The sequence below is a fragment of the Oryctolagus cuniculus genome, chromosome 1 (genome assembly GCF_051225735.1).
Source record: "Oryctolagus cuniculus isolate XC-2025 breed Fujian yellow rabbit chromosome 1, ASM5122573v1, whole genome shotgun sequence".
Taxonomy (NCBI): Eukaryota; Metazoa; Chordata; class Mammalia; order Lagomorpha; family Leporidae; genus Oryctolagus; species Oryctolagus cuniculus.
Genome location: NC_142867.1, coordinates 99477907 through 99505545, shown reverse-complemented (window position 1 = coordinate 99505545; position 27639 = coordinate 99477907). Strand labels below are relative to the sequence as shown.

The 27639-nt window shown below is 39.5% G+C and overlaps 1 protein-coding gene across 21 annotated transcripts in view; it reads left to right on the top strand.

Annotated features, from left to right (window-relative positions):
- The window catches only part of ALKBH8 (alkB homolog 8, tRNA methyltransferase), a 74647-nt gene that overhangs the window by 19348 nt on the left and 27660 nt on the right, over nucleotides 1-27639 (top strand). For 20 of the 21 annotated variants that reach the window (XR_016234301.1, XR_016234335.1, XR_016234306.1 and 17 more), the window contains 2 exons: nucleotides 19696-19802; nucleotides 25965-26116. Coding sequence is in view for 17 of the 21 variants with exons in the window: in XM_089333413.1 (XP_089189539.1) it covers nucleotides 19696-19802; nucleotides 25965-26116 (259 nt within the window). In the remaining 4 variants the exon portion in view is untranslated. Of the gene's footprint in view, nucleotides 1-13341; nucleotides 13449-19695; nucleotides 19803-25964; nucleotides 26117-27639 lie in introns of those variants that run through there. The other variant, XM_089333446.1, reaches the window with a different exon arrangement.

Sequence of the window (27639 nt, the reverse complement as noted above, 5' to 3'; positions counted from 1 at the left end):
TGGTACCCTTTTTTACTTGTATCAAATTAATGCATTATAAATGGGTATATTCTATAATTTTGCAAAAATAACCAGTTAAAGGCATATATCCAAAACTAGCTTGACATGTATTTTTAAGATGATAAGTTTTGCTCTGGAGCAGGCATTGTGATGCAGTGGGTTAAGCACAATTTGAGATGCCTGCATCTCTTGTCCTACTGCCCAGTTTGAATCCTGGTTATTCCACAGTTCCTGCTAGCTAGTGATGGCTCAAGTTCTTTGATTCCTGCCACCCATGTGGGAGACCCGGATGAAGTTCTTGCTTCCTAGCTTTGACCTGGCCCAGCCCTAGCTGTTGCAGGCATTTGGAGAGTGAACCAGCAGATGGAATATCTCTTCCTCTCTGGCTATCTTTCTGTCTCTGTCACTCTGCCTTTCAAATAAATAAATAAATCTTAAAAATAAATTACTTCTATCATTTTTTTTAAAAAAAGTACTGCTTTATTGTGTCCCCTTTTTGTTTTAAAATTTTTTACATATGAAGCAAAGAGATTTCATGTATTTCATAGATACAATTCTTTTTTTCCTTTTTTTCTTTTTCCCAATTATACCATAGATAAAATTCTAAGAACATAACCATACTTCTCACCCTTCCTCCCTTCCTTCCTCTCTCAATCCCCCTCCTCCCTTCTTTTTTCCTTTAATTTTTATAATAACATACTTTAAAAAAAAGATTTATTTATTTATTTGTTTATTTGAGAGGTAGAGTTACAGACAGAGAGAGGGTGAGACAGAGTGAAAGGTCTTCCATCTGCTGGTTCACTCCTCAAATGGCTGCAACGGCCGGAACTGGGCTGATCCAAAGCCAGGAGCCAGAAGCTTCTTCCTGGTCTCCCACTTGGGTGCAGGAGCCCAAGCACTTGGCCCATCCTCTACTGCTTTCCCAGGCCACAGCAGAAAGCTAGACCAGAAGAGGAGCAACCAGGACTTGAACTGGTGCCCATATGGGATGCCAGCACCACAGGCAAAGGCTTAGCTCACTATACCACAGTGCTAGCCCTGCATAACATATACTTTCTTTTTTTTTTTTGACAGGCAGAGTGGACAGTGAGAGAGAGACAGAGAGAGAAAGGTCTTCCTTTGCCGTTGGTTCACCCTCCAATGGCCGCCGCTGCAGCCGGCGCACCGCGCTGATCCTGGCAGGAGCCAGGAGCCAGGTGCTTTTCCTGGTCTCCCATGGGGTGCAGGGCCCAAGCACCTGGGCCATCCTCCACTGCACTCCCTGGCCATAGCAGAGAGCTGGCCTGGAAGAGGGGCAACCGGGACAGAATCCGGCGCCCCCACCGGGACTAGAACCCGGTGTGCCGGCGCCGCAAGGTGGAGGATTAGCCTATTGAGCCACGGCGCCGGCCTCATAACATATACTTTCAATTTGCTTTATAATCACAGGGTTACTGCACCACTAACCATAATATTCAACAAGTAAGACATAGAAAGACTACTGTTCCACAGGAATATAGACAAGGCTATAAATAATAATCAAATCATAAGATGTCAGTTTCATCCTTATACTTTTTTTTGGTATTCTATGTTAATCAGAGAAAATTTATCAAAGAAAATGTATGATTTTGCCGTTTTGGAACCTGGCATATTTCTTTTTTTTTAACTTTTATTTAATGAATATAAATTTCCAAAGTACAGCTTATGTACTACATTGGCTTCCCACCCCCCATAACTTCCCTCCCACACGCAACCCTCCCCTTTCCCACTCCCTCTCCCCTTCCATTCACATCAAGATTCATTTTCAATTCTCTTTATATACAGAAGATCAGTTTAGCATATATTAAGTAAAGATTTCAGCAGTTTGCTCCCACACAGAAACACAAAGTGAAAAATACTGTTTGAGTACTAGTTATAGCATTAAATCACAATGTACAGCACATTAAGGACAGAGATCCTACATGAGGAGTAAGTGCACAGTAACTCCTGTTGTTGACTTAACAAATTGACACTCTTGTTTATGGCATCAGTAATCACCCTAGGCTCTTGTCAGGAGTTGCCAAGGCTATGGAAGCCTTTTGAGTTCACCGACTCTGATCATATTTAGACAAAGTCATAGTCAAAGTGGAAGTTCTCTCCTCCCTTCAGAGAAAGGTACCTCCTTCTTTCCTTCTTTGATGACTTGTTCTTTCCACTGGGATCTCACTCACAGAGATCTTTCATTTAGGTGTTTGTTGTTTTTTTTTTTTTTTGCCAGAGTGTCTTGGCTTTCCATGGCTGAAATACTCTCATGGGCTTTTCAGCTGGATCTGCATGCCTTAAGGGCTGATTCTGAAGCCAGAGTGCTGTTTAGGACATCTGCCATTCTATGAGTCTGCTGTGTATCTCACTTCCCATGTTGGATCGTTCTCTCCCTTTTTTATTCTATCAGTTAGCATTTTTTTTTTTTTGACAGGCAGAGTGGACAGTGAGAGAGAGACAGAGAGAAAGGTCTTCCTTTTGCCATTGGTTCACCCTCCAATGGCCGCCGTGGCCGGCTCGCTGTGGCCAGCGCATCGTGCTGAACCGATGGCAGGAGCCAGGTGCTTTTCCTGGTCTCCCATGGGGTGCAGGGCCCAAGTACTTGGGCCATCCTCCACTGCACTCCCGGGCCATAGCAAAGAGCTGGCCTGGAAGAGGGGCAACTGGGGCAGAATCCGGCGCCCCGACCGGGACTAGAACCCCGTGTGCCGGCATCGCAAGGCGGAGGATTAGCCTATTGAGCCAATAGATTTTCTTTCTTTCTTTTTTTTTTTTTTAACTTTTATTTAATGAATATAAATTTCCAAAGTACGACTTATGGATTGCAATGGCTTCCCCCCCAATACCGTCCCTCCCACCCACAACCCTTCCCTTTTCCACTCCCTCTCCCCTTCCATTCACATCAAGATTCATTTTCGATTCTCTTAATATACAGAAGATCAGCTTAGTATACATTAAGTAAGGATTTCAACAGTTTGCTCCCACACAGAAACATAAAGTGAAAAATAATAGATGATTTTTTTTAAATGATGATGAAATCAGATCAGACCTATTGTCATGTTTAATCCCAGTGAGAGTCAAGTTGGGAATTGCTAATTTCTTTTTTTTTTTTTTTTTACAGAAGATCAGTTTAGTATGCATTAAGTAAAGATTTCAACAGTTTGCACCCCCATAGAAACACAAAGTGAAATATATTGTTTGAGTACTCGTTATAGCATTAAATCTCAATGCACAGCACATTAAGGACAGAGATCCTACATGAGGAGTAAGTGCACAGTGACTCCTGTTGTTGACTTTACCAATTGACACTCCTGTCTATGGCATCAGTAATCTCCCTATGCTCCAGTCATGAGTTTCCAAGGCTATGGAAGCCCTCTGAGTTCTCCGACTCTTATCTTGTTTAGACAAGGTCATAGTCAAAGTGGAGGTTCTCTCCTCCCTTCAGAGAAAGGTACCTCCTTCTTTGATGACCTGTTCTTTCCACTGGGATCTCACTCACAGAGATCTTTTGCCAGAGTGTCTTGGCTTTCCATGCCTGAAATACGCTTATGGGCTTTTCAGCCAGCTCCGAATGCCTTTAGGGCTGATTCTGGGGCCAGAGTGCTATTTAGGACATCTGCCATTCTATGAGTCTGCTGAGTATCTCACTTCCCATGTTGGATTACTCTCCCCTTTATTTATTCTATCGGTTAGTGTTAGCAGGTACTAGACTTGTTTATGTGCTCCCTTTGACTCCTAGTCCTTTCATTATGATCAATTGTGAACTGAAATTGATCACTTGGAATAGTGAGATGGCATTGGTACATGCCACCTTGATGGGATTGAATTGGAATCCCCTGGTATGTTTCTAACTCTACCATTTGGGGCAAGTCAGCTTGAGCATGTCCCAAATTATACATCTCTTCCCTCTCTTATTCCCACTCTTATGTTTAACAGGGATCACATTTCAGTTAATTTTCAACACTTAAGAATAACTGTGTATTAATTACAGAATTAAACTAGTCATATTAAGTAAAACAGACAAAAAAACTACTAAGAGGGATAATGTATTAAGTTGTTCATTAACAGTCAGGGCTATGCTGATCAAGTCACCGTTTCCCATAGTGTCCATTTCACTTCAACAGGTTTCCTTTTTGGTGTTCAGTCAGTTGTCACCGATCAGGGAGAACATATGGTATTTGTCCCTTTGGGACTGGCTTACTTCACTCAGCATGATGTGTTCCGGATTCCTCCATTTTGTTGCAAATGACTGGATTTCGTTGTTTCTTACTGCGGTATAGTATTCTAAAGAGTACATATCCCATAATTTCTTTATCCAGTCTACCGTTGATGGGCATTTAGGTTGGTTCCAGGTCTTAGCTATTGTGAATTGAGCTGCAATAAACATTAGGGTGCAGACCGCTTTTTTGTTTGCCAATTTAAATTCCTTTGGGTAAATTCCAAGGAGTGGGATGGCTGGGTCGAACGGTAGGGTTATCTTCAGCTTTCTGAGGAATCTCCAGACTGACTTCCATAGTGGCTTCACCAGTTTGCATTCCCACCAACAGTGGGTTAGTGTCCCTTTTTCCCCACATCCTTGCCAGCATCTGTTGTTGGTAGATTTCTGCATGTGAGCCATTCTAACCGGGGTGAGGTGAAACCTCATTGTGGTTTTGATTTGCATTTCCCTGATTGCTAATGACCTTGAACATTTTTTCATGTGCCTGTTGGCCATTTGGATTTCCTCTTTTGAAAAATGTCTATTGAGGTCCTTGGCCCATCTCTTAAGTGGGTTGTTGGTTTTGTTTTTGTGGAGTTTCTTGATCTCTTTGTAGATTCTGGTTATTAACCCTTTGTCTGTTGCATAGTTTGCAAATATTTTTTCCCATTCTGTCGGTTGTCTCTTCACTCTCCTGACTGTTTCTTTTGAAGTACAGAAACTTCTCAATTTGATGCAATTCCAATAGTTGATTTTGGCTTTGACTGCCTGTGCCTCCCAGGTCTTTTCCAGAAATTCTTTGCCTGTGCCAATATCTTGAAGGGTTTCTCCAATGTTCTCTAGTAACTTGATGGTGTCAGGTTGTAGATTTAGGTCTTTAATCCATGTTGAGTGGATTTTTGTGTAAGGTGTAAGGTAGGGGTCTTGCTTCATGCTTCTGCACGTGGAAATCCAATTTTCCCAGCACCATTTATTGAATAGACTGTCCTTGCTCCAGGAATTAGTTTTAGATCCTTGATCAAATATAAGTTGGCTGCAGATGTTTGGGTTGATTTCTGGTGTTTCAATTCTGTTCCATTGGTCTATCCATCTGTTTCTGTACCAGTACCATGCTGTTTTGATTACAACTGCCCTGTAGTATGTCCTGAAATCTGGTATTGTGATGCCTCCGGCTTTGTTTTTGTTGTACAAGATTGCTTTAGCTATTCGAGGTCTCTTGTGCCTCCATATGAATTTCAGCACCATTTTTTCTAGATCTGAGAAGAAGGTCTTCGGTATCTTGATTGGTATTGCATTGAATCTATAAATTGCTTTTGGGAGAATGGACATTTTGATGATATTGATTCTTCCAATCCATGAGCATGGAAGATTTTTCCATTTCTTGGTATCCTCTTCTATTTCTTTCTTTAAGGTTTTGTAATTTTCATCGTAGAGATCTTTAACGTCCTTGGTTAAGTTTATTCCAAGGTATTTGATTGTTTTTGTAGCTATTGTGAATGGGATTGATCTTAGAAGGAACCTGGCATATTTCACTAAGCATAATAGTCTCCATTTTGTTGCAAAAGACAAGATTTCATTCTTTTTTATGGCTGAGTAGTATTCCATCATGTATATATACCACATTTTTTTTATCCAGTCATCAATTGATGGACATTTGGATTGATTCCATATCTTAGCTATTGTGAATTGAGCTTCTGTAAAAATGGGGGTACAAATAACTTTTGTATGCTGATTTCATTTCCTTTGGGTAAATTCCCAGGATTGGGATGGCTAAGTCATATAGTAGATCAAAAATAGTTTTATAGAAATGAAATCAACATATAATAAAAAACTGCATATATTTAATATACACTCAGGAAAGTTTTAACACACTCAAGATAGTGAACAAATCCACCATTGCCCAAAGTTTGCTCATGCACCATTTTCCTCAGCAATGTGGAGGATACAGAAATATTTCCAGTCTTGATTTTTTTTTCCCCCTCAGATGTTAGACTTGACTATCCAACATTCTGAAAAGCCATTTAACTTATTATCCTTGTGCACTAAATTTCATTTACTGTATGCTGGCTTATGTTCTTGTTACTTTTTATTATTTAAAGAAAGATTGATTTATTTTATTTAGTTGAAAGGCATATTAGCAGGAAACTGGATCAGAAGCAGAGTGGCTGGGGCTACTACTCTGGCACAGTAGGCTAAGCTTCTGCCTGTGGTGCTGGCATCCCATATAGGCACTGGTTTGTGTCAGCTGTTCTGATACAGCTTTCTGCTATAGCCAGGAAAAACAGTAAAAGATTGCCCAAGTGCTTGGGCCACTGCACCCACCTGGGAGACCTGGAAGAAGCTTCTGGTTCCTGGCTTTGGTTCTACTCAGTTCCAGCTGTTGTGGCCATTTGGGGAGTGAACCTGGTGGATGGAAGACCTTTCTCTCTGTCTCTCCCTCTCTCTCTCTGTAACTCTGCTTTTTAAGTAAATAAATAAAATCTCAAAAAAAAAAAAAAAACCCTCTTGCAGCTTGAGGATAATAAAGAAAAATACACAATTTATACAATTAATATATAATAAAGAAAAATATATACACAGACACACATACAAAAAAAGAGAAGTGCAATGGCTAGGACTTGAACCCCAGCACTCCAGTATGAGATGGGGGTATCCCAGGCTGCGGCTTAACCCTCTGTACCTTCTTGCTACCTTTGAAAGTGACTTTCTCATTTTTTTTTTTTTTTTTGACAGATAGAGTTAGACAGTGAGAGAGAGAGACAGAGAGAAAGGTCTTCCTTCCGTTGGTTCACTCCCCAAATGGCCGCTAAGGCCGGAACTTCGCAGATCCAAAGCCAGGAACCAGGTGCTTCTTCCTGGTCTCCCATGTGGGTGCAGGGGCCCAAGCACCTGAGCCATCCTCCACTGCCCTCCCAGGCCACAGCAGAAAGCTAGACCAGAAGAGGAGCAACTGGGACTAGAACCTGGCACTCATATGGGATGCTGGCGCTGCAGGCGTAGGATTAACCAAGTGAGCCACAGCACTGGCCCCTAGTTTTTGTTTTTAAGATGTCTTCCTTCCATTCTTTTGTGTTCTGTGGTTTTGTTTTGGTGGGCCTGCTTATTCTTCTATTTTTGATGGGTCTGTGTATTCTGCTTGGGAGTTTGTAGGGAATTTTGAATGTGTTGATTGGTTTTGTCTATCAGTTTTGAAAAACTGTCATTATCTCTGTAGATTTTGCTTCTGGCGCATTCTCTCCCTTCATCTTTTTTTTTTGTATTCTTTTTAAAAAATATTTATTTACTTGAGAGGCAGAGCAACAGTGAGAGAGAGAGAGAGAAAGAAAGAAAGAGAGAAAGAGAGAGAGAGAAAGAGAGAAAGAAAGAGAGAAAGAAAGAAAGTAAAAGAAAGAAAGAGAGAGAGAGAGAGAGATCTTCTATCTGCTGGTTCACGCCTCAAATGGCCTCAACGTCCAGAGCTGGGCCCATCTGAAGCCAGGAGCCAGGAGCTTCTTCTAGGTCTCCCATGTGGATGCAGAGGCCCAAGCACTTGGGCCATCTTTTGCTGCTTTCCCAGGTGTATTAGCAGGGAACGAGATTGGAAATAAAGCAGCCAGGACTTGAACCAGTGACCATATGGGATGCTGGCACTGCAGGCGGTGGCTTTATGGCTTTACCCAGCACACCACCAGCCCTTCTGCTGAAATGTTGAAGCTTAGCACTTATATATCTTTGAATATGGCAAGCATCTTCTTTTGTTTTATAGTCTGTGTCTGATATTTGATATTTACCCCCCTTGCTAGACTCTGTGTATTTCCAGAGCAGATATGTGAATTATTTGGATTTGGAAGATCTGAGATCAAGACCTGCTTTCTCTATGTGTAGAATGCTCATAGGTGATTGTGTTGTTTAGCTAGGATTTTGAAGCATTGAGTTAGACAATGCTGAATTGCTAATGTGGTATAGTATTAACTCTAAAAGATAGTAGGATTTCAGATTTATCCTTTCAGACAAAGAATAAATAGAAATGAAGTAATAAAGGCCCCCATTGGGAGGCCATAGTCATCATTTATTAAATATTAAATATTCCAGCATAGTGCTAGAAACTGAAAAAGTTAAAGCCTTTGTATAGAAGCAGACTTCAAAGCATTCATAGAAAATTGCATGTGAGGAAAAAACTGTGGATTTCAAAAGTTTTTGCACCAAATCATTTTATCTTTTAAACGTATTTTCCACACATTTTTCTGATGTACTGTCATGTTTTTAGGTCCTTAGGTATTTGTACTGGGCTGGATTTAGCATTGGGTAAATTGGGAGACTTGGGTTCTAACTCATCCCTATCAGTAACCTTTAAATGACCATGGAAATCACTTCATTTCCATGCTTAGTGTCTTATATTCAGATTGGCATATAATACTTTCATTTTAGTTGTCATTCAGAGTGGACAAGCATTTAGTAATTATAATAGCAGTTACTATTGCTTCTATTCCCACCACCTTCAACATTGCCATTACAGTGATCATCACCACAAGCAATCACCTAATCTATGCTGTGGCCATGGTAGATGCTATATTAAGTGACCTCTTCCTTATGATGAAAAGTCCAGGGCCTTAGGAATGGATACTCCGTGACTGTTGTTCTTATTATTCTAGCTGTCTCTTTTTGGTTATCTATGTATATGAATCTGTTGATTTATTTTGCTCAAGGAAGAAAAAAAGGCCCGAAAATAAACAAATGGAACTTAGGAAGTTGTCTGTCCCAAAATGTAAGGTATACTCCCCTTTTTTTCCCTCAACTAAAGTATTCATGAGAATGCATTCGTGCATTCATTCAAAAATATTTGTTGAGTATAAGGTACCGATAGACTCTAACAAATAAATAAAGGTAACATTTAAAAAATTTAATTTTAAGCTAACATGTTTCATTACCTCTGTAGCCTTATTTATAAAGTATAAATTAATTAAGTTTTTTAAAGCCCTTTTGAGGAGAGATTTATATGTTTGTTTACTTGAAAGACAGAATGACAAAGAGAGAGAGAGAGACAGAAATCTTCCATCTGCTGCTTCACTCCCCAAATGCCTGCAGTGGACAGGGCTGGGCTGGGCCAGAGCCAAGAGCCCAGAACTCCATCCAGGTCTCTTTTATGGGTAGCGGGGCCCAAATACTTGGACCATCATTCGCTGCTTTCCCAAGCACTTCAGCAGGGAGCTGGATTGGAAGTGGAATAGCTGGGACTTGGATTTAACACTCGGGTATTGGATGTCTGCATTGCAGGTGGTGGTTTAACTTGCCGAACCACAACACTGGCCAAAAATTTAATTTCATCGTACTGGTTTGTGACTGGCTCTTGGGTGCCCAATTTTGAGTAGTTGTGGATTTTACTTCATAGTGGGTGCAAACAAATGAAGCCACAGTGTGATAGATGAGAGCTAATAGCAAGTGGTCTCAGTATACACACATAAGCTTGAGCGTATTATGCCATAATCATTTAAGCTAAGTACTTTAATATTGGATATGCAGTGGTGGCTGAAGTACCCCTAATTTAGTGTCTTTTCTTTTTCAGTCTCATTTTTCTGTAATGGAAAGTATATTGTGTTTCCATTGCGTCATTTAGCAGTATGTTTAGACTGTTGACCTAAAAGCTGACTTGTCTGTTGTACATTACACTTGAGCTTGGCTGGACAAAAGAGTTCCCAGACATCTGTATTTGAGGGTGAAGAGGACGAGATGGCAGAATCTATTCACGTTGCAGTTGAGACCTAGTTTTGAAACACAGCTGTTTGAAAGGTGGAATTTTTCTAACTAGTGCTGTAATGTAGATTGTTTCATGGTATTCTAAAATTTTTATCTAATTTTGCCTGGTTTCACATGTAATATTGCAGGCACATTCCCAAGTGTACATGGAACCTGATTAATTAGAAGTTTTTATGCTAAAAATGTCAAATGATGTTCTTCCTCATATTTTCTCCTAGTAGTAGTAAGAAGTGCCTTTGGACTGCAGTAGTATTTAGCACTGCACATACTAGTTATGAGCCCATTCTTCATGCTGTAGGGCACCATGCCATCTTTGTGCTCATGACCAGAATACAGGGGCCTATACTTTATAAAACTGATGCTGACTGCAGGACAAGAGGGCGGAGTTCTTTACCTTTTGTTATTTTCAAGTGGTAGGTCTGGAGTGTTGATTTCAGTGTGTATTAGTGATATCATCTCTTTTTCTTTGAGTTTTATCAGACTTGGTAATTTTAGCATTACAATATTCCAGAAATTTATCCAAATGTCTTCAAGTCTCATATGTGTGTTTGTGTATGTATGCATGTGTGTGTATTTTAAACATATTTTACCAGCAGTAACCAGGAAAGGGAAATGGGTTTGTGGCAGGCCTCAACTTCAACTGGTCTTAAAAGAGCCAACTATATGGCATGGGTAGAGAATTGACAACCATTAGTCTCTGAAGGGTCTCTAGGGAAAAATTTCTATGAACTCCTCTGCTTTGGAAAAATGTGCTGTACCAGCAATTTTCTCTTCCAGCTCTTGTTCATTTAGCAATATATACTTCTGGGAGTATCAGTTGTTGAGAGATAGCAAACAATATTTGTTTTACTAACAGTACTCAAAATTCATCTTATATCTTACAGTGGCCTAATTATCTCCCCGTATGATAGGACGCTAAACTTGTAAAACCAGGGGAAATATATAAACAAATATTTTTGAAATGGCTGTATTTCTTTGTAAACCATTTGTGGTTTTAATCTTGTGTAATTGCAATTTTGACTCTATTTCTCCTTTTTCCCTCTTATTTTATTTTATATTTTTAAAGATTTATTTCATTTCTTTGAAAGGCAAAGTTACAGAGAGAGGTAGAGACAGAGAGGTCTACCATCTGTTGGTTCACTCCCCAGATGGCTGCAATGGCCGGAGCTGTGCTGATCCAAAGCCAGGAGCCAGGAGCTTCTTCCAGTCTCCCACGTAGGTGCAGGGGCCCAAAAACTTGGGCCACCTTCTACTTCTATCCCAGGCCATAGCAGAGAGCTGGATCTGAAGAGGAGCAGCTAGGACTTGAACTGGCGCCCATATGGGATGCCGGTGCTTCAGGCCAGGGCTTTAACCTGCTGCGCCACAGCGCTGGCCCTCTCAGTTTTCACTTATCCAAACACAGTAGATATGCCCACGGTAAGACTGTGGGATCCCTTGTTTGCTGTTTAAAATAAAAGCAAACTTTTATTTCATTTGGGCCAAATAAAAGCATGAGCACAGCTATGGAAGATTAGTACTTGGTAGGCTGTGGGAAACAGGTGGACTTTCAGCTATTTAACATTATCAGCAGTTAAATAGAGTAACTTATAGCCTCTGAGCTTCATATCATGTTGTCACTTGTCTAGGTGCCCTTGAGAGTTTCTCTCAAAAGGTTAATGATCTCAGCCTATTTCTTACCATTAAGGATCTGTATTAAATTTGTCTTCTTTCTTAGAAGTGTTCCCAGTAGTAATGTATTCTTCATGTTCCCATTTAGCCAACACAGAGATCTATTTATTTGTCCTGTACTTTTCTGTCCTGAATCTTATCTTTTCTTGGATGATAGAATGATAACTATGTCTGGGGTTTCCTTCCTATTGTAGTTTAGATGTGTAAAGGTTGTATGAGATCAGAATGTCAGATTTTTTGTTTGTTAGCTTTGAACTAAACATCATCCTCAGCCTTGCCCCATGAGCTTGCTGGGGACTTGATCTTTATTGACTTTGCCATCTTAGAAAATAGAGAAAATAGGTAAAACCAAAAAGAATAATTGGATAAAGCTCCTGTGGAGCAAAGCTGTCACACGGCAGAATGATTCAGCAGTTGCAAGAGAACATCACTGATTGTGAATCCTTAGTGAATTTTCTTTAAAAATGCCTTTAAAATTTTTTATTTATTTATTTTTTTTATTTTTGACAGGCAGAGTGGACAGTGAGAGAGAGAGAGAGAGAGACAGAGAGAAAGGTCTTCCTTTTGCCGTTGGTTCACCCTTCAATAGCCGCCGCGGCCAGCGCGCTGCAGCCGGCGCATCACACTGATCCGAAGCCCCAAAGCCAGGAGCCAGGTGCCTCTCCTGGTTTCCCATGGGGTGCAGGGCCCAAGCACTTGGGCCATCCTCCACTGCACTCCCGGGCCACAGCAGAGAGCTGGCCTGGAAGAGGGGCAACTGGGACAGAATCCGGCGCCCCAACTGGGACTAGAACCCTGTGTGCTGGCGCCGCAAGGTGGAGGATTAGCCTATTGAGCCGTGGCACCGGCCTTAAAAATGTTTTAACAAACATTATTTAGTTAAGGTACAGATATTTTAAATGTGAGGGCATTGAAATAACTTATTTTCATGATGGAATAATATAAGAAAAATTTAATTTTTATGGTAAATCTATTTAGTTTCATAAATGAAAGTTATTTCCTTGAATTAAAAAATTATATTATCAAATCATAGTCAAATTAAATAAGGAATGAAATCTTAAATATAAAAAATAAGAATTCTAAAAGAAAGTAAGAATGAATATTTATCTGACTGATTGGGGCTATTTTAAACATACAAAGAAATAGATTATATTTTTGTGTCTGGTAAGCATAAAACAATAGGTTGATGACATCAAAAATTACAAAATTTCAGGGGTCAGCTACATAATTTGTGGATTTCAGTTCAAAATGAAAATGTGAGCTTCTTGTTCTAACAGCAGTTAGAACAAGTAAACTTACAGGTACTGTCTTTTTTGTTCTGTAACCTCTCTCTTCTTGTCAAAGTGGTTTTATTTACTATTTAATATTATTCTTAGTAAAGAAATCTAAATTTTAAGTTATTCACAAGAATTTTACCATTTATCTTTATAGCATGTAACACCAATTTCAAATGCAACTAAAGAATATTTAACTCATATGTGGAATCACCAAACTTAAAAAGTTTGTATTTTGTGCTCATATGTACCTATCATTTTTACCAGAGCAATGGAAATGCTGTACAAAACTAACTCAACTGTGGCTGTTTCGTTTCACTTCTTGCTATGTGCACGTCCTACTAATACTGTGCCCTTTTAGGTTACTGATGAGTGAAGAAGGACTGAAAGGAAAAGGAGCTGTGTGTTATCAGGAGTTCAAGCATTGCAGAATGTTGACGAGCAGGCTTCATGAGAGAAATTTCCTCTTCCCATACCCCACGTGGTACACAGCTGGTGTGTTAGTCTGCAGGGAGGTGCACTGAAGGCATCGGGCTTCCTGGCTGACTGTGCTCTTCTGCGTGTGTTGCATTGTGAGTCCAGGCACTTTCATTTCTGGGTCTGAGTGAGGCCTTGGATGGAGGTCATCTTCAAGCCCTTCTGCAGTGCCTCCTTGTATGTGTGTGTGTTGGCAGGGGCAGGGGTGGGGAAGCGAGGAGGGAGTAGGAAACCTTGAAGACACATTTCCCCACTTTAATGAGGTACTCCTTACTTTTAAGTTCTTAGTTCTTGGCTGGTGCCGCGGCTCAATAGGCTAATCCACCGCCTGCGGCGCCAGCACACAGGGTTCTAGTCCCGGTCGGGGCGCCGGATTCTGTCCCGGTTGTCCCTCTTCCAGGCCAGCTCTCTGCTGTGGCCAGGGAGTGCAGTGGAGGATGGCCCAAGTGCTTGGGCCCTGCACCCATGGGAGACCAGGAGAAGCACCTGGCTCCTGGCTTCAGATCAGCTTGGTGCGCTGGCCACAGCGTGCCAGCCTCAGTGGCCATTGGGTAATGAACCCATGGAAAAGGAAGACCTTTCTCTCTGTCTCTCTCACTGTCCACTCTGCTTGTCAAAAAAAAAAAAAAAATTCTTAGTCCTTCCCACCTCACCTGTCCTCTGCCCTAGGTTCATAAGAATACAGGAGCCTTTTGTTCAGAGCTCCCTCCATAGTGAGATGATACCTGTGTCTATGATGATCCTCCTCACCCTTGATTGGTACAACATTCAGTGGGGAAAATGGAATGGGAGGAGTTGGTGCCTTCTCTAATTTTAGACTTTGCTTATCCTGTTGCAATAAGTGATCAATCTTTCACTTTTTTTTATAATTGAAGCTGCCTGACATTATTATTATTATTATTATTATTAAAAATTTATTTATTTATTTGAAACTCAGAGTTAGAGAAAGAGAGGCAGAGAGAGGGGTCTTCCATCCGCTAGTTCACTCCCCAATTGGTTGCCCCAGGTGGAGCTGCACTGATCCTAAGCCAGGAGCCAGGAGCTTCCTCCAGGTCTCCCACATGGATGCAGGGACCCAAGGACTTGGGCCATCTTCAACTGCTTTCCCAGGCCATAGCAGAGAGCTGGATTGGAAGTGGAACAACCGGCACTAGAACCGGTGCCCATATGGGAAGCTGGCACTGCAGGTGGTGGCTTTACCTGTTATGCCACAGCCCTGTTCCCAATATTTCATTTTTGATTTGTTAGTATCAGCTACTCTGACACCTCATAGCTGAGCTCTCTCAGATCAGCTCAGCCGAACTCCTGACAGTTTGTCTTTATTTTTGAATTTCCTTCTATGTCATCATTTTTGCTAGAAGCAGTTGACTAATACAGGAAAGTAACACAAGAAAGAAAGGTAATGATGGTATACTTCCTTGGTTGCTTATGTTTCTTAGAACTCCATTGCCTTTTTTCTGCCTTTGTAGCAAGCTCTAGTGGCTTCTCTAGGCTGTCAGTGTTCCCACTTACTCAGTTGTAGATGTAAAATGCTTTTCTCTTAACGTGAGTCTCACTGAACTCCTATGCTTTCTGTACTCATGGGATATTCACAGTGCGTTGTGCAGTGGTCCTCAGTTGTGGTTAGGCTTATCGTGTGTATTTCCTCTGATCCTGTATGTGCTCCATTATTTCATCAGGCTTCATTTAACAAACAGAAGTTTAAAAATAAAATCAAGAAATTCAGGATAGTGACAGTAGAGCATTAAACTTTATATAGAGACCTGTTTGAGCACAGAGCCATGAGCATTCCTGTTTGTTCATGAAGCTAGCCCTGAAAACTTCTACACATTCAGGTAACCATAGTGTAGGCATTTGGTGCAACACTGAAGTCTCTGCTTTGGGTGCTTGCATGCCATATTGGAGTGCCTGGGTTGAGTCCTGTCTACTTTGCTTCTAATCCAGCTTCCTGTTAATGTGCACCCTGGGAGGCAACAGACAGTGACTTAAGTTATTGGGTGCTTGCCAACCATATGGGAGTCATGGATTGAACTCTCGATTCATGGCTTTGGCCTGGCCCATCCCTGGCTGTTGAGAGTGTTTGAAGAATAAATCAGAGGGGCCGGCGCCGCAGCTCACTAGGCTAATCCTCCGCCTTGCGGCGCCGGCACACCGGGTTCTAGTCCTGGTTGGGGTGCCGGATTCTGTCCCGGTTGCCCCTCTTCCAGGCCAGCTCTCTGCTGTGGCCAGGGAGTGCAGTGGAGGATGGCCTGAGTACTTGGGCCCTGCACCCCATGGGAGACCAGGATAAGTACCTGGCTCCTGCCATCGGATCAGTGCGGTGCGCCGGCTACAGCGTGCTGGCCGCGGCGGCCATTGGAGGGTGAACCAATGGCAAAAGAAGACCTTTCTCTCTGTCTCTCTCTCTCACTGTCTAACTCCACCTGTCCAAAAAAAAAAAAAAAAAAAAAAAATCAACATAACCCTGATATCAGAACCTGTTGAATACAAGAAAAAAAATTACAGAACTATGGTTCTAATTAATACAGGTTAAAAAAAAAAAAAAACTAACTAAATGAATAGCAAATGAGATCCAGAAGGAAGTAAAAAGGAAATATGAATCATTAGATTTTTTTTGCTTTCTTTTTCTGCAGTTGCTATGCTGCTGAGATTCATACTTTGATGTGTTTTCATCATGGTAGTTATCATCTTTCACTTCTAGTATAGAACTCTCAACCATTTCTTATATTGTGGTAATGATGAATTCCTTCAGATTTTACTTGCCATAGGAAGAAGTAAAACTTCATTTTGGACGGATATCTTTGCTAGGTATAGTATTTTTAGCTGGTGCTTTTATTCTTCTGGGATTTTGAATATTTCATCCTATTCTGTCCTCCCTTTAATGTTTCTGTTGCTGATCTAGTGGGAATTTCTCTATAGGTGACTCAGGGCTTTTCCCTTACTATTTTTAAAATTATTTTTAGGGGCCAGTGCCGTGGCACACTAGGTTAATCTTCTGTCTGCGGTGCTGGCACCCCATGTGGGCACCGGTTCTAGTCCTGGGTGCTCCTCTTCCAATTCAGCTCTCTGCTGTGGCCCAAGTGCTTGGGCCCCTGCACCCACCTGAGAGACCAGGAAGAAGCCCCTGGTTCCTGGCTTCGGATCTGCTCAGCACCGGCCGTTGCCGCCATTTGGAGAGTGAACCAACAGAAGGAAGACCTTTCTCTCTCTCTCTCTCTCTCTCTCTCTCTCTCTCACTGTCTGTAACTCTGTCAAATAAATATACATAATTATTTTTAAAAAATTTATTTATTTGAACAAATAAAATTTATTTATTTGAAAGTCAGAACTAGAGAGAGAGAGGGAAAAACAAAGAGAAATAGATTTTCCATCTACTAGTTTACTCCCCAGCTGGTTTCAATGGTTGGTTTCCCCAGAAGCTTCATCCAGGTTTCTGGTGTGGGTGCAGGCTCTCAAACACTTGGGTCATCTTATACTGCCTTTCCCAGGCCATTAGCAGGAAGCTGGGTGATAAGTGGAGCAGCTGGGATACAAACTGGCACCCATATGGATGCTGGCATCGCAGGCAGCAGATTTACTCATTATTCCCCAGTGCTGGCCTTTAGAATTCTTTCTGTGTCTCATAATTCTGAAAGTTTGTAGTATGCCTCTGAGAGAAGCTTTTTTGATAATATTTATTAGGAGATGAGCCTTTGGGATTGCTGGACCTGAGTGTCCTTATCTTTCCCAAGATTTGGAAAGTTTTCAGCAGTTATTCCATCCAGTAGATTTTCTGTATCTTTTCTTTCTCTTTTCCTTCTGAAACCATAATAAGAATGCTTGCTTGCTTATTTGTGTCCCATAAATCTCAAAGATTTTTTTCATTAAAACGTTTTTTTTTTTTTTCCATCTGTTTGGGTTATTTCAAAACCCTTGTCCTCAAGCTCAGGAATTCTTTCTCTTCTTCTTCTTTCTTCTTTCTCCTTCTTTTTATTTTAAATATTTATTTATTTATTTATTTGAGAGGTAGAGTTCCAGATAGAGGGAGAGACAGGAGAGTGGTCTTCTATCCACTGGTTTACTCCCAAAATGACTGCAATGGCCAGGGCTGGGCCGATCTGAAGCCAGAAGCCAGAAGCCAGGATCTTCTTTCGTGTTTCTCATGCAGGCACAGAGACCCAAGCACCTGACCATCTTCTGTTGCCTTTGCAGATCATAGCAGAGAGCTGGATCAGCCACTGCTCTGGCCCTAGGAATTCTTTCTTTTACCTGCTCAATTCTTGTTGAGGCTTTCAACTGTATGTTTGTTTGTTTGTTTTTTGACAGGTAGAGTGGACAGTGAGAGAGAGAGAGAGAGAGAGAGAGAGAAAGGTCTTCCTTTTTTCCGTTGGTTCATCCCCCAATGGCCGCTGTGGCCAGAGCACTGCTCTGTTCCGAAGCCAGGAGCCAGGTGCTTCTCCTGGTCTCCCATGCGGGTGCAGGGCCCAAGCATTTGGGCCATCCTCCACTGCCTTCCTGGGCCACAGCAGAGAGCTGGCCTGGAAGAGGGGCAATCGGGAAAGAATCCGGCACCCTGACCGGGACTAGTACCCGGTGTGCTGGCACCGCAGGTGGAAGATTAGCCTATTGAGCCGCAGCGCCGGCTCAACTGTTTTTTAAATTTTGTTTCCCGAGTATTTTGGCTCCAAGATTTCTGATTAATCCTTTTTTACAATCTCCGTCTTTGACAAATTTCTCATGAATTGTTTTCCTGATTTCATTAGATTGTCTGTCTATATTTTCTTTGTCTTATTAAGTTTCTTTAAAATTATTATTTTAAATCATTTGTCAGGCAATACATTGATTTGTTTCCTTTTCATCTGGTGCTAGTATTACTGTGTCTCTTTGGCAGAATCATATAACCTTTTTTACATGCTTCTGTGTCCCTACATTGGTCAGTTGCTTCTGTCAATTTTATAGCTTTCATAGTAAAAGATTTTCTGCTGCTGATATGTTCTAGGGTATCAGTTGGATAGATTGCACTGACTTTGGTCCCAGGTGGATGCTTAGTGTAATTTCTGCTGTATTCACTGTTGATGATATCTGCTGGTGTCTCAGTGGCTTTGACTGTAGGGATTGAAGTGTACTGCCAGTTGGGATGCTCTTCCCTTAAGCGGGTATGTCATATTTATTTTTCAAATGGACTGATTTCTTTACTTGAGAATATTTTTTTAGCCCTGTGACTTGCCTTTTAAATTCATGTTTTTGGCTTGCGACTGTGTTTAGACTGCAGTCTTTGGTGTTTGATGGGCTCCTATTACAAAAAATCTTCTTGGGTATTGTATCTTTATAGGTTGTTATTCAAAATAGTATTTTTAAAAAGATTATTTATTTATTTGAAAGTCAGAGTTACACAGAGAGAGGAGAGGGAGAAGGAGAAGGAGGGGGAGAGGGAGAGAGAGAGGGAGAGAGAGAGAGAGGTCTTCCATCCGATGGTTCACTCCCCAATTGGCTGCAACAGCCGGAGCTGCGCTAATCTGAAGCCAGGAGCCAGGAGCTTCTTCCGGGTCTCTCACGCAGGTGCAGAGGTCCAAGGACTTTCCCAGGCCATAGCAGAGAGCTGGATTGGAAATAGAGCAGCCGGATCTTGAACCAGAGCCCATATGGGATGCTGGCACTTCAAGCCAGGGCGTTAACCCGCTGTGCCACAGTGCCGGCCTCTCAAAATAGTATTTGAATGTAACTTAGAAAAAGCTGCTGAAAATCTTCCTGTTTTCACTTTCTTATTAATAAGTCTCTAATATGTTGCCATGACTTCAAAAGGTGTATGATATGTTATATGAGAACCTACATCTAATAGTTATTTCTCCTTTTATTAGAATTTTATGAATAATAAAAATTTCTAGTAACTTATTTCTGTATTTTCTATTTGCTTGGTAGTGTGATTTATATCCACTATATGTTTAATTCATCTAACCACCCTGTAGTAGTTGAGAAAACCATAACATAGAGGTGGTAAATGGCTTGCCCTGAGTCTCATGAAAGAGCTGAGATAGAGTGTTTCAGTCCAAAGACCCTGTGTTTGACCACTACTGTAGTAGTTTTCATTGTATGATCCTCAGAATTTCCTGAGGTGAATGTTGGACATGCGGATTCCTGAGCCTCACTCTGTACCTGCTGAGTCTGAATTTTTATGAATGAAGTATGTTTTCATCATTTAGTTGAGTGTTATGTACACTAAAGGTTGTGCTATGCAATTCTTTGAGCATTATCATATTTTAATCTGTATTAGTCTAAAAGGATAGATAGAATGAGTGAATCATTCTTATCCTTGTAGTATATGAACCTTTAGGTTGATCTTTGTGCTTTTGTCTTTGCTTCCAGATTGTCATGGATTTTAAGCATCCAGATGGTATCACAGTCCCAGTTATGTTGCCTCGTCGGAGTTTGCTGGTGATGACAGGAGAATCTAGATATCTTTGGACCCATGGGTGTGTATTGAAATGATCTTAATGACAGGATAACTTCTGCTTTGGGAGACTTCATTCTTTTTTTGTCTGAGCCTCTAGAACCATACCCTCTGCCTGCACATTGAAGGTTCTGGGTTCAACTCTCCTAGGGCCATCCTGGCTTTTTTTTTTAACCTGTAATGCAAAGTTGCAAGCCTACTACAATGAATTGTCTTCGCCTTTCACTAGATTTATCAACTATGAACATTTTGCTACATCTTTTATTTTTTCTCACATATATTATTATTTTTCTTGAATCATTTGAGAGTAAGTAACAGATGTTATGACCTTTTCTTCTTACATACTTCATTGTGTATTTCCTAAGAACAAGGGCATTATCTACATCAGCGGTTGGCAAGTTAGGAATAATTAGCAAAATTCATCAACTGTAAAACATGAACCAAGGATGGTTTTTACATTCCTAAAGGGTTGTTAAAAGCAGTGCAAATATTAGACAAAATTGATATTGACCTTTAATGCCTAAAATATTTATATTTTGGTTCTTTATATAAAATGTTTTTTAGTCCCTGTTCTATAAAACCACAGTACAATAATCAAATTCAGGAAATTCAACATTGATAAGATACCATTATATAATCCATATTCAGATTTTGCTAGTTGTATGATGTAGTACTTTATAGTAAGCTTTCTCTCTGATCCAGTATTTAATCCTTGATCTTATATTACATTTAGTGGTCATTACTATTTAATCTTTAATTTGAAGTAGTACTTCCTCAACTTCTCTTTGTCCTTCATAAGTGATTCTTTTGGGGAGGTCAATTGTGTTGTAGAATGTTTCTCAGTTTGAGTTTGTGTAATGTGAGCCTAAAGAAATGGATTTTATACTTGTGGTAGGAATGCATCTTTAGCACTTTGAGGAAAGAATTGCACTGCCAAATTTTGCATAGAGTAATGCTTAGTTACTTAGTCACTTAGAGTAATGCTTAGTTCTATACTCATTAATTCTGTCCTGCCTGGAGATTTTAGCTGACATATTTTTATAAACATTCAAGGAAATGAGCATATGAATAAATTTGTAACCTGTCCTAAATGTGAAAGATAAAAAAAGATGGCCCATTTTTATGTACTGAGGCTTAAGTTTATATAATTTTATTTTTATGGCCATTAAAATATTTGTAGTTTAAATGAAAATGACTGTGAGATCTATTGGTTTCAGGTATTCTTGAAACTTTGAGCATAAGTTATTCATTTTTGCTGTCACTAATGTTTAAACTTCTAAGAATAATAATATTACAGCAAATGGGGGCCAGCGCTGTGGCATACTAGGTAAAGCTGCCGCCTGCAGTGCCAGCATCCCATATAGGCGCTGGTTCATGTCTCCTGGCTGCTCCACTTCCGATCCAGCTCTCTGCTGTGGCCTGGGAATGCAGTAGAAGATGGCCCAAGTCCTTGTGCCCCTGCATCCATGTGGGAGACCTGGAAGAAGCTCTTGGCTCCTGGCTTCGGATTGGTGCAACTCTGGCCATTGTGGCCAATTGGAGAGTGAACCTGTGGATGGAAGACTTCTCTTTCTCTCTGCCTTCTCTCTCTTTGTATCTCTGACTTCAAATAAAAATAAATAAACATTTAAAAAAACAATATTATAGCGAATGCAAAATAAGAAACTCCTTATCATATATATTATGCAAAGATTTTACTCTTCTCTTGGTAATGGTACAGGTTAATTCTAAAACATTATTTTTATTTTTCTTCCTAGTTTTCTGAAGCTATTTTCTTTTTATTTATTTATTTGAAAGTCAGAGTTACACTGAGAGAGAAGGAGAGGCAGAGAGAGGAAGTCTGGCTTTGGGATCTGTACCCTGAACCATAATGTCGTAGCTTAGCTTGTTTGCTTCCTTTCCTCTGAATTTATACTGAGCTCTCTAGCCTTCACATTTTTGCAGCCCTCAGTGCAATACATTTCTGTTTCCTTTCCATTCTATTTTTAATGTACAGCTCTACTTTTACTTCCTTATAAAGGAAGTAATTTCATAAATTTATGAAGCTTTTCCTGACTATATTAACTTGAAATAATTTATCCCTTAGCTTAACCCCTAAATACTATTGTCTCCTACTGCCTGTTCTAGTATATTGAACTATTATTTACATCTATAAAATTATTTTTATCTTTCTGTTGAATATTTTCTCAACTAGATTATGATTTGAGTGTAAGGGGAAAAAGTTGTGTTTAATGATGTTTAAGAAAATCATTATTTTATCATATAGGTTACGTATGTGTAAAAATCTGATAGTCATGCCAATAGCAGTTAAGAACTACTTGGCCTTTGCCTGAGGTTTAATGTTAGGCAAGTGATGTAATTGGCTTAAAACAGCCATAATAGAGAACTACTTAATCCTTTAGAGGGAATTCATTTTTTTTCTTTTAAAATATCTTGACTTTGTTCAAAAGGATAGGTTTCATCATTTTCAGCTATTAGAATAACAATAATAAATTATATTAGAATAAAAATAATAAATTCAGGCAATGATTGCTTGCCTTTACTTCTAAAAAATTGCCTTTGGCACAAGCTCTTTTAAAAACAGCATTCTCCTAACTCGTTTTTATGAAGTTGGCATTACCCTTGACACAAAATATGTCAAGGACATTACAATTAAGGAAAATTATAGACTGATATAACAGAGATGAGAGATCCTTAACAAAATATTAGAAATATTAGAAAGTTTAATCCTACAGTATTTATTTATTTATTTTTGACAGGCAGAGTTAGACAGTGAGAGAGAGAGACAGAGAGAAAGGTCTTCCTTCCGTTAGTTCACCCCCCAAATGGCCGCTACGGCCGGTGCACTGCGCTGATCCGAAGCCAGGAGCCAGGTGCTTCTCCTGGTCTCCCATCCGGGTGCAGGGCCCAAGGAGTTGGGCCATCCTCCACTGCAATCCCAGGCCACAGCAGAGAGCTGGACTGAAAGAGGAGCAACTGGGACAGAACCCGGGGCCCCAACCGGGACTAGAACCTGGAGTACTGATGCTGCAGACGGAGGATTAGCCTAGTGAGCCATGGCACCGGTAATCCTAAGGTATTTAAAAAGAAAATACATTATAACTGATTGGAATTTACCCCAGTATTTCAAGGTTGGCTTAGCATTTCAGAATCAATAAGGGAAGTTCTTCAATCTGATAAAGGATATTTGTGAAAAGCCTACGGCTAGTATCATACTTAATGTTGGAATATTGATTGCTATTTTGTAAAATATTAAACAGGGCAGGAACATTTGCTCTTATCATTTCTACTTAATGTTGTATTGGATATCTTAGTATAATAATGAAAAAACTAAAATCATAAAGATTTGAGAGGAAGTAGTAAAACTCTTGATTTGTAGAATACATTATTATAGCAGATGGGCTGTGGCATAGTGGGTAAAGCTGCCACCTGCAAGTGCCGGCATCCCATATGGGCGCCTGTTCAAGTCCTGGCTGCTCCACTTCCAGTCCAGCTCTTTGCTGTGGCCCGGGAAGGCAGTGGAGGATGGCCCAAGTCCTTTGGCCCCTGCACCTGCCTGGGAGACCCAGAGGAGGCTTTTGGCTCCTAGCTTCAGATCGGCTCAGCTCCAGCCATTGCAGCGAATTGGGGGAGTGAACCAGTGGATGGAAGACTATCTCTCTCTCTCTCTCTCTCTCTCTCTCTCTCTCTCTGCTTCTTCTCTCTCTGTGTAAGTCTGACTTTGAAATAAATAAATAAAATCTTTAAAAAAATAAAAAGAATGCATTATTGTGGATATGGAAACCCTAGGGGATCAACAAAAGTACTAGAACCACTTGTATTTGGCTGTTCAGTATTAAAAAATTATTTTTTGGAAAATGAAATTAAAATGCTATTTAAAATAACATGAAAACCTGTAAAATACCTCCTTCCCAACATTCATGATTAACCATGGTGTGGTTTAAATAATTAGTTTAGGATTCTAAATCTAATATCAGATGGAGTGAAATAATAGTAACAATGAAATGAAAATTGAGAATTTGTTCACAATTTAGGGCCAGTATTCATTTAGGATTTTATGATCAAATCCATTTTAGTACTGCCTTTCAAATAAATAAGTAAATACATTTTAAATGTTACAAAATGAAAATAAAAAGGCAGCCACATGCAGAGTGGAAATTTCTGTAAAATCTGTCTGTCTATCCATCTATCTGGGAATTTAGCAAAAGATTTGAATAGATCCTTCACCAGAAGAAAGATCTATGAGTGGATAATAAGCAGTGAACACATATATATCATTAGTTATTAGAGAAATTCTAATTAACCAAAGTTTCATACTGCTTACCATCACTTTAAATCCTAACCTAAAAAATGGAGACAACAACCAGTGTTGATGAGACTGTCAAGCAGCCTGGAATTCTCACATGTGGCTGACTGGAGTGTAAAACTGAATAACTGCTTTGAAAAACTGGCAATTTCTTACTTGGTGACCCATCAACTTTACTCCTAGGCATTTACCCAAGAGTAATGAAAATATATATATATGTACCTGAAAACAATGTGTGTAAGAATGTTCACAGCTGTACTAATAGTAGTTGCAAACTGTATGCATTAACAGATTTTTGTATAAATAAATTGTGTTAGGTTCGTACAATAGAATGTTACTCATCAATAGGCTGCACACTGTTGCTAAATATCACAACGTGGTTAAATGTCAAAACCGTTATGATGGCTGGACAAAGCCAGACACAGAATAGTACTGTTTATGAAGTTCAAGAGAAAGCAAAAATATACTGATTGAAATCAGAATAGTGATTGCTTCGAAGTGGGGAAGGATTGGCTGAAAGGACCTTGGTGTCCTTTTGGCTGTGTGACCTTGAGTGTTGGAAATATTCTTGATTGGCATGGTGGTCACAAGGGGGTGTACGTTTGTCAAAACTCATTGAACTGTGTGCTTAATATCTATACATTTTATTATATGTAAATTGAGCTTTGAAAGTATATTATTTTCCTACCATAAGATTCCTTTTTTCCCATTCAGAAATTTGAGCATACTGCAAGGATCCTCTTCAAATCTTCTTATAACACAATTTGTAATAACTTAAACTACTTTTTACTTTTAATCTTTGTTTTACTTATTGTATCTATATTATACAATTTAATAGTTAATTTTTTGTTCCATTGTTTGTTGTTTCCTAATGTTGATACCCTTAACCTTTAACTAGACTTTAGTTACTGAAAAGGATGTACTTATATTAAAAACTCCATTGATAATTGTATTTTTTCTATTTTTTGTGTTATATACTTTCCCAATCTTTTGCTTTATAAGTTTTGAGAATGTTACTAATTTGGCATGTATAAATAGAGTTTTTGTAACTTTCTGTTTGAACATCATCATCATGAAATATTCTTTTCTATCTTTAGTGATCCTTACCACTTTAAAGTTGAATTTGTCTGTTTAGTATAACTATATCATATTTCTTTTGGTTTTGCTTGATATATGCAAAATATTTTTTCATGTTATGTATTTTTCTATTTCTAAATATTCTTTAAATTATTATTATTTTTAAATTTGAGAGACAGAGTGAGAGAAACAGAGAGAGAATTCCTATCTGCTGGTTCCCTCTGCAAATGCCTGCAGTGATCAGGATTGGGCTGGCCCAAGCTGGGAGCCAAGTACTTGAGCCATCACCTGCTGCCTGCCAGGGTGTACATTATGAGGAAGCTGGAATCGGAAGAGGAGTCAGGACTTTAGCCCATGTACTCTGAAATGGGATGTGGGCATCCCAAGAGGCATCTAAACCTCTATACCATACCCTCCCTCTCAAGTTTTATTCTTTAATTGGAGATTTTAATCTGTTTACATTTAACATAATTACTGATATTGAGTTTAAATTTAATATCTATGTTTCATCTTTGCCTCATCTGTTGTTTTCCTTTTAGAATTGAATTTAATTAAATATTTGTTACTGTTTTATTTTCCTCAAATAATTTGTTGTTGTTCATCCTTTTAATATTAATCTGAAGATAACTTCCTTAAAGATTTTTATTCTTTTGCTTTTTCCAAAATGCCTAGTAAGTCAAGGAATCCAATTGATATTTTCAATAAGTCCTATATTTGCTGTATTTCCTTAATATTTTTAGAAGACCTGAAATATTTTTATTAATATAATCTTTGGTAAATTATTTTGCCTGTTATTTTTAGAATCACACCCAGAAAATTTGATACTATTCAAGCATCTGAGCATCACAAAAGTGGAATTATCACCAGTGATGTTGGAGACTTAACTTTAAGCAAGAGGGGAATCCGAACATCATTTACATTTAGGAAAGTGAGGCGAACACCTTGTAACTGTAGTAAGTATGTAATTTCAATTCTACTGTAAAGTGGAGTAAATCTAGTATGAAAATCTCTTTAGGTTCCATAAGCACCCAGAAGAGCTATTTCTTAAGTTCTCTGATGGTATTCCTTGCATTCTGCTGTACTTTCATGTACTTTTTTTTTATTTTATTTTTTTTATTTGAGAGTCAGAGTTACAGATAGACAGAGGGAGAGGCAGAGAGAGAGGTCTTCTATCCTCTGGTTCGCTCCCCAAATGGCTTCAATGGCCGGAGCTGGGCTGATCTGGAGCCAGGAGCCAGGAGCCAGGAGCCAGGAGCCAGGAGCTTCTTCTAGGTCTTTAGGTGCAGGAGTCCAAGCACTTGAGGCATTTTCCACTACTTTCCCAGGCCATTAGCAGGCAGCTGATGCAGCAGTCGACTCAAACCAGCGCCCATACAGGAGGCTTAACCTATAAGCCACGATGCCAGCTCCTGTCACATGCTTTTCTTAACCATTCCCGTTAGAGTTAATATTCTTTGATGGGGAGGCTATATCTTGTCATCTTTCTTTTCTCCAGATGTAGTACTTGAGCATAATTGGGTACCAAATAAATATTTTGTTTATTGAAGTCACAGTTGAGAATGCTACAATTGTGAAAATGAAATATCACTTGTAAAAAAAATAGGTTTTGGTAGAAACAGCATTTCAAGTTTCTAAATTACTTTTTAGTAAGCCAACAGGGAAGCTGGAGATGAAAGATTGTTCAGTGGTAGGCAATTCTAGAGAGCAAGAAATAGGTTATGTTTTTGTCAATTTGGGAACCTAGAATAAAGTAAAGGAACTGCTCAAAATCTTGTTGAAAGAATGCTGTTTCGAATTGTCTATCCAAGTACATCAGGCGCTGGATTTCTCATACTCTATTAGAAGAAATCTCTTTCATTTTATAAATAATATTTTGTAGTGACAGTACTGGTAAGATTCTTTTTCTGTCCTAGGAGTTTTGATTATGGGTAGTATCTACCAGTTGCTTTTGGATTTAACCATAATCTTAAAATTGTTTTGAATTAAAAACCCTTATTAAATTTATAAGATGTTACCCTGCTAGAAAACTTATAATCTTTATGTTTAATGTCTTAATATTAGTGAAGCATAATATTTTTATTTATTTTGCTAAAAGTATCTTTGAAGCCTTAAAATATTGATTTAAAGAATTAATTAAAAATGCTATTAAATATTTGATGAATGTCTAATACTGCTGTAATTTATGAGATATAGAAAAATAAAGCATGGGCTCTGTACTTAAGGAACTTCTTTTTTCTTTCTTGATCACCTTATCTTTTTTTTTAAAAAAGATTTATTTATTTATTTTGAAAGGCATAGTTACAGAGAGGGAGAGGCAGAGAGGTCTTCCATCCTCTAGTTCACTTCCCAGATGGCCACAATGGCCAGAGCTGAGCCAATCCGAAGCCAGAAGCTAGGAGCTTCTTCAGGTCTCCACGTGGATGCAGGGGCCCAAGGACTTGGGCCATTTTCTATTGCTTTCCCAGACCATAGCAGA